Source organism: Numenius arquata, chromosome 23, assembly GCF_964106895.1.
Source record: "Numenius arquata chromosome 23, bNumArq3.hap1.1, whole genome shotgun sequence".
Taxonomy (NCBI): Eukaryota; Metazoa; Chordata; class Aves; order Charadriiformes; family Scolopacidae; genus Numenius; species Numenius arquata.
The window spans coordinates 7,322,365-7,334,443 of NC_133598.1; the positions used below are offsets into that span (position 1 = coordinate 7,322,365).

A 12,079-nucleotide genomic window follows, 5' to 3' on the forward strand; every position below is an offset into this window, starting at 1 on the left:
CGGTGATGAGGGGCTGCGGCTCCGGCTCCTGCCGCCGTTATTATGTATTTTAATGCAAATAGCCGTGCTCGGCCGGTCACTGCGGGGAGGAGCGAACGCCGGTGACCGCACTTCCCCCGCCTCACCGCACCGGGCGGCGGGGCTGCGCGGCCCGGGCCCGCGCCGGTGGGCGCGGACAAACTCCCCCCGCCCCCGCCCCCGGGGCCGCACGGTGCGGGGCGCGGCCGGGCAGCCCCCTGGGCACCGCCGGTGCCCCCAGCCCCGCGGGGAGACCGGGAGGGCCCGGCGCCGGGCTGGGGGGCGGCGTGTGCGCAGGGGGAACCGGGCTGGGCTGTGCGGGGGGGGGGGGACCGGGCGGGGGGGGACCGCAGCGGGGGCGCGCGCTGCGCCGTGCGGTGCCGGAGGGCGGGAGCGCTGCGCACGAGCGCCCCCTGCTGGCGGCGGGCGGCACAGCGGGACGGGACGGGGCACGGCCGTGTGCGGGGGGGTGCTGGGGTGTTCAGGGGAGTTTTGGGGTGTGCAGGGGAGTGCTGGGGTCCACTGGAGGGTGCTGGGGAGCACTGGGGGTGCTCCAGTGTGGGCAGCCATTCCCTGCCTGCATCCTGGCAGTGCCGCTGCCCGCAGAGGGCTCCTGCAGCGCAGGGGACGTGGGGCACACCGTGTGTGGGGCCACTGGACGGGGGCACGGACCACCTCACCGGTGAGGCTTCGTGCATCGCATCGGGGCTGGCCACAGCAGCCCCCGTGGTCCTGCCCGTGCGGAGCCAGGCCCTGGGTTCGAGCCGCCCTGGCACCGGGTCTGGCACCGAGCCGGCGCCTGCATCCTGCGGGGCAGAGCTGGGCTCTCGCCCTCCTCGGCTGGCGAGGGGAGGAGGCGAGTGTGAACAAGTGTGTGCACACACGTGTGCGTGCATGTCTGTGGGTAGTTCTGACTGGTTGCCACAGATGGCACCACTTGCCGCTCGCCGCGCTGAGAGGCTGGGAGGGAAGTGTCCTGCTGGCACCCCGGCTGCGGCGTTTTAGGGTTTTAGGTGGCTCAGTGGCTTCTGCCTCTGCTCTGGCCACATGCCGGTTACAGACCCCCCCATTGCAGAGCACGAGCCGGCAGGGACCCGGCTGTGGGGGGTGGGAGCAGTGCAGGAGTCCTTCCCAAGTCATTCCCATGGGGAATGTTCTCAGTGTGGTGGCCCCGAGCCCCTGGCCCCAAGCCGCCGTGCCAGGGCCCTGAGCTAGCCTGGACCCTGTGGATCACTCCAGCTCTGTCTGTGGAGCTGCATGGCCCCCCCCCAAAATGGGCCAGGCACCGCCAGCCCCGTGCAGTGGCCCTTTGCTTGCGAGAGCCCCACGGGCTGAGGCACTTTGGCTTCTGCTGGCTCAGAGCTGCCAGAAATATGTTCACTGGCCCAGTGGCAACTTCCCGGGCATGGTGGCCGCAGAGCTGGTTGGGGTGAGGGATGTTTGGGGCAAGGGCCAGGCCAGGCTGCACCCCAGCCCGTGTCCTGCACGGCCAGAGCCACCCCCCGGAGCCAGGCAGGTGCCTTTCCCTGGGCCTGCTGAGACCCTGGGGCCGGGATGCTGCCCGCTGCGGCATGGGGATGGCCCTGTCCCCTGGGGGGGGACAGAGTGTGGGGGTTCGGTCACCCCATGAGACATCCAGGCTGGAGGACATGGGGTCCCACACCTGCACAAGCCCACTGGGGTGCACCCACCCTGCACCCCGACTGCAGGTGCTCCCCTCGTACCACCCCCACGGTCCCCGTGAGTCACCAGCACGTTCCTGGGGCAGGAGGGGACATGTGCGCTGCAGGGACATGCCGGCTGCGTCACCCCCGCCTGCTCCCACGCCTGGGGCTGGGGCGGCCCGGCTCCAAGCTGGAACTTGCCAGGCTAATTACAGGGGAGGTGAGGGCTTCAGAGGATTTACATTCCTCCCGTGCCACACCTGGGAAACAACTTTCACCATCAGCCCGTTCCTGAGAAATAATTTTCCACCCGCGCGGCCCTGCCCAGGGAGCCCGGGGGGCTCAGCGGGACATGGGGGCTCCCATCAGCCCCATCTGGGTTTGTCCTGGGTGCTGCGGACACCCCTGTCCCCTCTCCTGCTGCCCCAGGAGCTCCTGCAGGCTCCGGGGGGGTTGGTGCCTTCATTCCCCGTGCGGGGTGCGGTGCAGCTTGGTGCCCCCACATGGCTGGGGTCCGACCACGCTTCCCCAAGGGGTTGGAGCCTGTGGGTCTTGGTGACTGGAAGCTGGGGAGGGTTACACCAGCGTCCCCAAGAGATTGGAGCCTCGCTGGTGGCCAGCTGGGCCCTTCACCTTCGCTTCGGCCGGGGACGAAGCCTGGTGACTGCCTGGGACCTGGGGCTTGGACACAGGGCTGTTGTGGGGGACAGGAGGCTTGTGGGACTCACTGGGGCGAGGGGATGTTGCTGCTCAGGGCTCTTCTGCCAACTCCTGCCAGCAGCCCATGGCAGCCAGTGTTCCCCAAATTACAGGTTGGGCTGGACCCGCCGAGCCCCTTCGGACACGTCCCGGCTGGTAAACCAGTGGGGAAGGACCCGAATCCCTCCTGTCCCCTGTGCCATTCCCTGTCCCCCTGAAACACGGAGGGACGCAGGCAGGCTGTTCCTCGATCCAGCTTCACTGCACAGCCCTCGCCGGAGCAGCCTGCTTCCTCCCCCCTCCAGCCACCACCGTGTTTCCCACCCTGTGCCGGTGACCCAGCGCTGAGGCCACCGTGGGGTCGCTGGGACACCGGGACTCTCTCCTGCTGCTGGCCCTGTCCGGTGCATGCACCCATGCTGAGCACAGGCAAAAGCTGTCACAGGAATGTGAGCCTTACTGTAGCACGGTCTGTGGCTCATTGGCATGACCAGGGACATGGTTCGCACCAGCCAGGCCAGTGTGGCACATGGCACAGAGCTGTCACCGCCGGCCGGGCAGCAAGCCCTTCGCCCTTTGCGTCCTGGGCACGGGGACTGGGAGCCGGGGCTCCAACATGCCACGTACAGTGTGTGGGTCCCACGGCGTGGGGCTGCCCCGCGCTCAGGCTGCCATTCCCCGCCTGCGTCCCCTCCCCGTGTCCCTCTCTCAGTGGCACCCCAACAATCGACCCTGCCGGGATTTTGGAGCATCGGCTCCAAGGGTCGCGGGGCTGTTGGCCACAGCCCAGCGGGGGGTAACAGAGGCCGTTGTGGCCTCCACCACCTCCTGGGAGCTGCCGGGAACGGGCGGCGTCAGCGCGGCACGGAGTCCAAGGCGTTGTGCAAGCAGGAGGGCGCGGGTGGTTTCCTTATTAGGAGCTCGTTGGCGTTGTCCCCGCGGGCGGCACACCCGGCTGGCAGCGGTGACACGGGAGATGGGAACGCGCGGGCTGGCCCCCGCCTCGCTAATCGCAGCCCGGCGCTGGGTGTGGGGGCAAGCCGCGGCAGGGACGCTGCAGGGCGGCCGTGTCAGCTCAAACAGCACCGGGCTGACACACCACCTGCAACGTACCCCATCGCCCACCGGCCCCCGGGGGTCCCCCGCTCTGGGGCTGCGAGCTGGGGGGCGCTGGGCAGCCCCCTTCCCCCCCGGGTTGTGTTTGCTTCCAGCGAGGCCGATGGGCTCAGGGAGAACCCCCCCCGGGGCAGGAAAGGCTGCGGGGGTGGGGGGTTATTCCTGCTCCTGGTTAAGGAGCAAAGGCAAAGACTGAAATTCAGCCGGCGGCTGTCCTGGAGCAGGAGGGCGATGGGGGACCCGGGGGGACGGGCAGCGTCTCCACCTCCAACCTCAGCCCCATGGGGTTTTACCCAAACCTGGCAAGAACCTGCTGCCGGGCTGGGGTGCCATGGCCAACACCAGCCCCGGGCTTTCCTGCACCCCCAAAACCTGCTTGATCTGCTGGCCCTTCCTGCCCCACGCCGGCCTGGCTGCCATGGCTCTACCCAACGGCGAGCACAAGCCCGTGGCATGAGCACGGCAAAGTCTGTGGCGGAGCCGCTTGTTGGAAGGCAACGGCTCCATCTTGACCTGTTTTCCCAGGGGAGCCCCACGCCGCGGGGTGGGCACGGTGGCCGTCAGGAAGGCCGAGCACATGGTGGCTGAGTGGCCCTTACGGCAATGCCTGTGTTGGGGAGCCACAGCAAACCCCCCCTGCGGAGAGAGGGGCTTTGGGGCCAGGTACAGATGGAGCCCCAGCCCCGCTGCCTGCAGGTGCCTTGGTGGGGGAGCTGGGGGGATTGAGGGTCCTGGGGAGGGCACATCCCTGGTGTTGGCTCTGGGGTGCCGCTGCTGGCTGAGGCTTGGCAGGTCCGCAGGCAGACGGGTGCTCGGCTCCCTGACGTCTCATGGCAACAAGAAGGGGCCGTGGCCGAGCCGCTTTCCAGCTGAACCCCCGAGGCAGAGCCCGCTGAGGTTCCCCTGTCCCCTGCCAGGCCAGCACACGTGGCTGAGACAAGGGGCAATACGTGCTGCCTGGTGCCATGGGACGAGCTAAACTCACTGCTCCTGCACCCCTGGGGTGCCAGGAGAGCCCCGGGCAGCGCGAGTGGGCATGGGAGGGCACGGCAGCTGCGGGATGTGGCAGCAAACGTGAGCTGTGGCTGCGGGTTTTGCAGCCACGATGCCCTGAAGGACCCTCCAAGGGTCCTTCCAAGGACCACCCCAGGTCCCTCCAGGTGTCCCTCTGCCACTGCGCCCTGTGCTCTCTGCAGCCCGGCTGCGCCCCCAAAGCCCCCCCTTCCCCAGGGCCAGTCTGTCCCCATTCGGGTCTGGGCTTTGGGAGCCAGGGCCACCGGGACCCCGGAGTGTGGCTGCCCCTGGTGCTGGTTCCCGTCCCGGCTGGGCAGGACCTGGGCTGCGGCCAAGTGTTTTGTAAGAGGCGAATCTCTCCCGGCGTCGGGCCGGGCCAGGGCGGCAGGGCCGGGCTCTGCCAGCCATGCAGGGAGGAGGACTGGCCCGTGGCCAGTGTTTGGCCCTCGGGGAGTTGCTGTGTGTAGGCAGGGATGAGTGTGCCTGGCCGTGGGGCAGGGAAGGGGCCGGGCTGGGCGGCTGGAGGTGCCGGGGACGGGCTCACACCCCACGCGGGTTTTGCCTCGTAAGGGAAATGCGAACTGGAACAAGGCACATGCTGAGCAAGGCGTTTGGCCTGACCTGCCCCTTCGCTCTGCTCAAGTCAGCAGAGCAGGGGCAACCAGGCTCTGCCTTCTGCTCCCCGTTTCGCTGCTGTTACCCCAAAAAGCTCCTGTCCCTTTACCCCTGGGTCAGCGAGCGGTGGATTCCACCCGGTGTCCCCTCCCTGGTGCGCAGGGCAGGGTAGGATGGTGGCTGAGTTTGCACACCAGGAATGGGGCTGGTTGCAGGGCAGGAATGGTTCCTCACTTGGCAGGAGCAGGAGTTACCCCCAGCCTGGGCAGTGCCGAGGGGCTGGGGAGGGAAGGGGCTGCTCCTCTCAAGAGCCCTGGAGCCCCCCGGGCACACGGGGAGAGCTGCATCACAAAGCTCTCCCCTCTGCCCTTGCCGTGCCCTCACAGGGGACCCTGCTTTGGTCCCCATTGTGGAAGGCAGCGTCAGCAGCTTGGGGACATGGTGGGGGGCACACCTGGGAGGAGGGTCTCACTGCTTTTCCCAGTGCATTCAGGGTATCCTCATACCCGGGCACCCAGCATGGCAGGAAAGAGCCCAGACTGGGCCATCCTGTGTCCACAGACCTCGCCGGTGCTGGGGCTAGTGGTGAGCTCCCACAGGCCAGGAGCCAGCTCAGCAGGGCCCTGCCTGGCACACAAGGCTTCCAGCAAAGCCCCTTCCCAGGGTCTCTCCATGGCCCAAACCCTCTCCCTGGCATGGGACAGGGAGCTCCCTCGGGGCTCCTGGCCCAGCTGGGATGGAAGGGGAAGAGAGGGGCGAGGGGGCCACAGGGCAGGACGGCCACATTGCCCTGAGCAGAGGGCGGCAGGGCTGGAGCCGGGCAGGGCAGAAGCAGCAGGAGATGTGATGTCCCCAGCTGGACCCCCCCTGTCCCTGCCGTGCTGACCAGCCCCACTGCACCCCAGCGAGCGAGCCAGCCAGGAGCAAATCCTGACTCCTTTGCCCCTTCCCATGGGTGCCGTGGGAGCCACTCTCCGTCCCCACAGTGTGGCCCAGGTGTGATAAACAGCAGAAAAGCAGGACGTGCCTGGCAAGAGCACGTTCACTGGCGTGTGCAAACAAGCCGTGCAGGGGCCATGCCTCCCTCCGCCTAACATGGCCCGATGCTGAGGCTCTGAGTCAGCCCGACGCCGGCAGCACCGCGGTCCCGTCCTCCATTGGGAGAGACTGACTGAAAACCTGTCATGGCTCTCCCTGTCCCGGCTCCTCGAGCTGCCCTCTTCGCCTGGTCTGGGCCCTTTCACTGCAGGAAACCCTTTGGACTTGCTCCCCATCATTAAGCAGGGGGGGAGCAGCCATGGGGGGCCCAGAGATGTCTCTGGGGACAGCGTGGCCCATGCACAGGGGTCACCGTGTCTCAGAGCAGCAGCTCTGCTCTCCACCAGACACTGGGGACCCCGGGAAGCCCTGGCAGGGTCTGCACAGCCCAGGAACAGCCCGGCCCTGAGCAGGCGTCTGCCTCTGTCCAAACCTGTCCCAGCCCCGTGGGCAGAGCTGAAGGGGCTGCTGGTGGGCCGGGAGCTGGGCAGGGGGGCAGGCAGGGCACTGGGAGCGGGGACCTGCTCCCACCCTTCCCAGTCCCCACCATCGCTGCTCCCCTCCCAGGTTTGCTCCAGGCTGATGCCAAGTCCCCAGGTGAGCGCTGGGGGTGTCTGGGCCCTGGCGACCCCCACAAGGTGGATGTTTATTTGATGCCTTCCCTGCAATGGGGGCCTGAACCTTGGCCGGGGGGGTCCCCGTGGGGGCAGGACAGGCCTCATCCTGCCCCGTGGGAACTACAGGGGAACCAGCTGGGGCTGCAGCAGAGGGTGCAGCCCCCCTTCCCTGCAGGAAATGCAGGGAATCCCCCATGCCCCTGGGATCCCCCCAGCCCCTGGACAACCCTCCCGGGGACAACCCCCAGCACTCTGCACCAGCACAGAGGGGCTGCGCCCAAGCCCAGAGGGACGGAGTAGCTGGGGTCACAGCCCCCCGTCCTGCTGGGGCTCCCCGGTGCCCAGCCGGTGGGCACGGCGCGGGGACAGACACTGGGACCAACCCAGCCCGGGGAGCTCATTGCTCCGTGGCTGGTGCACAGGGCGGGCAGGGAGAGGCTGAGCCAGGCTGGGAGCTGGACTGGTAGCCAGGCTGGTGTCCGCTGGCCACCCCCAGCAGCCCGGCTGGGCTGGGCTCAGCCCCGGTGCCTGGAGCTCTCCTGGCACCTCGCGGAGAGCGGAGGTTTCACAGCCAGCGCCGGGACAGGCGAAGGCTGAGCAGGGGGAGGGAGAGAGGGAGGGTGAATAAACACCATGAGAAAGCTGTAACTATAATACACCAGGAGCCAAATTGGTGGCCGGGGGTCCCTGGGTTAGACGGGAGTTGGGACGTGCCCACAGATGGCTCTTGCTGCGTGTGACGGGGGAGAGGGCTGCGCTGGGACACGCTGGGGGGCTGGGAGGGATGTATGTGAAACCCTCCTGGGAATGTCTGTGTTACAGCACATCCAGTGCCTCCAATGCACGAGCATCCGACAGACGGGTACCACAGCGAGCGTCCTGCAGGCCCTGACCGCGGGTGGGCAGCGACCGGCTCAGCTGCTCCTGGCGTAAACTCTGCCAGGGTCTGCAGACTTTGCGGTGTGAATCGCCAGGAATAGCTGTGTGAGGAAAGGGAGCGTGGTACTCAAGCAAATAGTCTGGGATTCCCTGCGCCGCCTCTGGCCCCGTGACAGCAGGGCTCACCCCGGCCATGCCTCAGCGCTTTCCAGGAGCAGGTTAATCACCAGGGCGAGCGTCTGTCGGTGCCGCCTTCGCTGATGAATGGGATCAAATACTGTACATCAAAAATCCAGCTCATCCTGAATCCAAGTCTGTGCAGTCACACAGAGGCTGCCGGAAGGATGTTAGAGGAGAAAAGCTGGTTTCTAGGAATGTCCCAGCCCGGAGGACATTTCTGGGCTGCGGGAGAAGCAGAAAAGCCAAATGCTGGGATGATTCCTTCCTTTCTGCTCCACTTCCCAGCTCTATCGGAGGGGCTCTGAGACCCCCCACCTCAGAGCACAGGGTGTAATGGGTTTGCTGGTCTCAAAAGTCAGAGACCTGCCGCAGCCCAGGGCTGGTTGCCCACCCAGAACACCCTTGAGCCCCTGGAACCGCCGTGGCAGGACCCCTGCACGCAGGGTCAAGTGTCGCCAGGCCTGTCGTGACATACACACACACACACACACACACACACACACACACAGGTGCTCGTGGGAGCATCTCCCCGTGAAATCTCTGGGTCTGGCAGGAGCACAGATGCGGGGCAGCCCCTGCCCTCGCCATCAGTGTGATTCCTTGTCACCCTGTGGCCCGTGTGTGCCACGCGCCGCTAAGGGACAGGGTGGTTTCCAGAAGCCACCCCCAGCCCAAAGCACGACAGCAGAGCCATGGTTTTGAGGGGACAAGGACACAGCCCGCTCTGGGCCCTCTCTGCTCCTGATGACCCTAAACCAAAGCTGGCGGCTCACCAGAGCCACGGCCCCACGCACTGGGATGTTCCTGGCCAGGGGGCCAGTGTTTTCCCGGAGCGGGCGGAGGGAGAGGGTGATTTACCGGGCACTGGGCATAAACTGCAGCCGCTCGGTGCGACTCGCTGCCTCGCAAAGGCGATCGGCATCGCCACCTCGTGGGGAGCCCGGGACGAGCCTCTCCCGGGAGCGGGCGCCTCCTCGGGCGGGCGGGGAGGCGGGAGAGGTCGGGGCCGGGGACCCAAAGATGGACAGAGGTGAGGAGGGTGCAGGGGGCTCAGCCCCGGTGCCCAGCCGAGCCCAGGCTCTGAATCCTGCTCCGAAGGACGAAAAATTGACGTTAACGTTTCTCTGATGGTGTTGAGCCCGTCCCCAGCGATGGGCTCGGCTCTGCCTCTGACACACGCTCGTCTCTTTTGGTGTTATACCAAAGGCTCTGGGGGTGCAGCGGCAAGGAAGCAACCCCCGGTGTATCGTATGGACACCGTGAATCTGCAGCGACGCTGATAAATTGCCTCTCTGGGGCTTCCTGGGCCTCCTGGCTCAGACATGGGACCAGTCTGCCCACCAGCAGGCAAAAGACAGGAGGTACCAGTGACTCTGTTTGGCATCGAATACGATAACCAGTCCCTTTGCTGGAGTAAGGACTCTGAAATGCCTCCAGCAGAAAGATACAGCGTAAATGTCTAATTGCTCCTCTGCTGTCTGGGCACACCACCATGCTGCTGCTGGAGACGGTTCCTTGTCTGGGAGAAAAGGAAAATCTGATCAGAAAAAGAGGCGAGAGAAGAGCCATCTGCCTGTTCATGATGGTCGTGGAGCAAATTCACATTTTAATGAAAATTTAAGCCAGCTCTCCAGCTGATTTGTCACATACGGACACACAAAAGTGACAGATGCTGTAGAAACACCAGGGAGACACTGAAATACAGCAACACAAATTATTCCTTCTACCTAGTGCAAGATAAACAATTTGCCTTTATCTTAAATAAAACCCCCAAGAATGATGCAACATCTAAACCACGTAATGGCTGCCAGGATCCACAGATGGCAGCACACCCAGATGCCAATAATCTGTCAAAAATACAGAGTATTTCAGAGCTGGCTCCCAAAGCAGGGCAGGAACACCTACACAATGAGAGCTGAGGCCGCAGGAGACCTAAAAGGAGCTGATGAGCTCGGGGATAAAGGACCCACAGCCCCACAGACGCAGCGCAGCAGAGCTGTGTCTCCCTGGGAGCAATATTCCGGTTCCGTCTGTGGCTCTGACTGGATCCCAGAGGAGAGTTTAGGCTCCATCTGGATCTATATGGCTTTTGACCCCGCTAATTGTGTAGGAGATTTACTGTTCTTCATATCTGGGGTTTCAGTGTATTTTTAGAACACGTAATACATCTTTGGGCTGGATGCGATGTTCGGCTGCCAGCAGCCCCCACTCCGCGTTGTGCTGAGCCGGTGCTGGGAGACACTCCTCCGTCTGGGGAGGGTTTTTAGCCACACAGCAGGCATCGGGAAAGTGATAAATTGCCTTTCTTTAGCAGCTCACACTGAACACTGGGACCAGGCTCCTGGGCCCCAGATTAGGACTCAGAAGCAGGATTAAACGCATCTGGTTTTGAAATACGTTTGGTCACATCTCCATCCACAGGGCTTCCAGGAAAGGGCCAGATCCAAGACGGCCAATTCCCACTGGCCAGAGACCGGGGCTCTGAGGCAATGATAGTGGCTTTGCCCGTCCCGGAGCTCTGAGGCAGCATAGGCCATAAGCCAGCAGCTGACGGGGCCCCTGAGGGACCCCCACACCAGGTCACATTTGGGCTCATTGCTCTGCTGGGCGACTACTGGAAACAACTTTGTCTTGGCACGTTACAAAAAGCCAGATATTGCCCCTTTCCAGCACTATGATGAGGGTTGCTGGGATGTCGGGACAGAACCAGGCCATCGCAATGCGCCGGCTGTGCAGCACAGCCGGGAACGGGGGGGCGATGAGCCGTCACCGGCCACGCTGCAGCGGCTGTTGCAGGACAGCAAAGAGGGACCGAGCTCACCCTGCGAGGACTTAAGTTTGCCAAGGGCTGAGCATCTGAGTGGAAATACAGTAAGTGCAAGGGGACTTGTTTCACGTGTCTACAGAGAAAAAAGCTTCTTTTTCAGGCAGATTCGGATGGTACCCTGAGCATTCCCTCTTGGCATCAAAGAGCCCCCAGGCCCTTGCTCAGGAACATCGTGTTCTGCAGCACCCTGGTGTCCTCCCAGCATCTCCCTGCCAAGCAGCCTCAGAAAACAAGCACAGAAGCCTGATTTCTATCTGCATATGGCGCTGTGCTCACTTCGAGTGCGGCTGTCATCATGGTGACAGCCAAGTGACAAACACACATCCAAGCTCTCCTGAGACTTCTCAGGCTGGAGCTCGTAGAGGAGTCACCCACAAAGCACCGTAGCGGTGGGGGTGTGGAGCACGGGGCAGGTCAATGGGGCTGCGCCGGGCTCAGCGAGGCTGAACCTGGGCTGCAAGGGCCCGCACGGGGTAACGGAGCTCGGCAGTGTCATCCCGGGCCAGCGGGGGGTCACTGTGTGTTTTGGTCACTGGCAGATAAACTCATGGACTAGCAGGAACCTCCCTGGGACAGGGGCTGGCCAGCAGACTCCTCGAGCACCCGCTGGAGCCCCGTGGGGCTCGGCAAGGCCTCCATTCTGCCTCCAGCAGCTTTCGGCCATCACGCCATGGGACACGGCCAACCCGACTGCGTCCCGCTGCCCCTGCGCCCGTCCAGAGGGTGCCACCGCCGGTACCCGCTGCTGCAGGACACGGGGCTGACGCTGGGACGAGCCGGCCGGGCAGATGGGAAGCAAAGCACCGTGCTGCCGGGGGGGTCCCATCCCACCCTGGGGGTCCCGCACCCAAGGGCCGCGCCTCGCCGCGGAGGCCCCGATCCCACCCGGGCCCGTGTCACACACCCCGGGACCAGGCCGCACGCCGGGCCCCGCTCCCCCGGCCCCGCAGCCCGCCGCAGAGCCGGGCCTAGCGGGCTGCCGGGGGGGCAGAGGGCTCGGCCGGGGCGGGCCGGGGGCCCGGGGGCGGCGGGGACGGGGCGGGCGCGGCACCGCGGGGTCCCCGAGGCCCCATCACGGCGCTGCCCCGGGCCCCGCCGGGCGGCGGCCGCACCGCGCATGCGCCGCCCCTCGCGAGGCCGCCCCCCCCCCGCCGGGACCTCCTCGGCGCATGCGCCCGAGCCTCTCGCGCCAGCCGGGGCGCGGCCGCGCTCGCCCGTGCGGCGTGACGCCCCCGGCGCGGCGGCCAATCGCCGCCCTCGCTTCCCGTGCGTGCTGGCGTCACACGGAGGTGGTATATAAGCGGGCGGCGCCAGTCCCGCCCCCCTAACAGCGTCTCGAGCCGCCGCCGCGAGAGCATCCTCTGCCGAGAGCCGCTCGCCCCACCGCGCCCGCCGCCTCCGCCGCCGCCTCC

The 12,079-nt window shown here is 65.6% G+C and overlaps 1 protein-coding gene across 2 annotated transcripts in view; it reads left to right on the forward strand.

Annotated features, from left to right (window-relative positions):
• Positions 1-7,588: 7,588 nt before the first annotated feature.
• EIF1 (eukaryotic translation initiation factor 1) overlaps positions 7,589-12,079 on the forward strand; it is a 6,299-nt gene continuing 1,808 nt past the window's right edge. The window contains exons 1-2 of one of the 2 annotated variants that reach the window (XM_074163027.1): positions 7,589-7,613; positions 11,321-11,326. In XM_074163027.1, the coding sequence (XP_074019128.1) occupies positions 7,589-7,613; positions 11,321-11,326 (31 nt within the window). The remainder of the gene's footprint in view (positions 7,614-11,320; positions 11,327-12,079) is intronic. The other variant, XM_074163026.1, reaches the window with a different exon arrangement.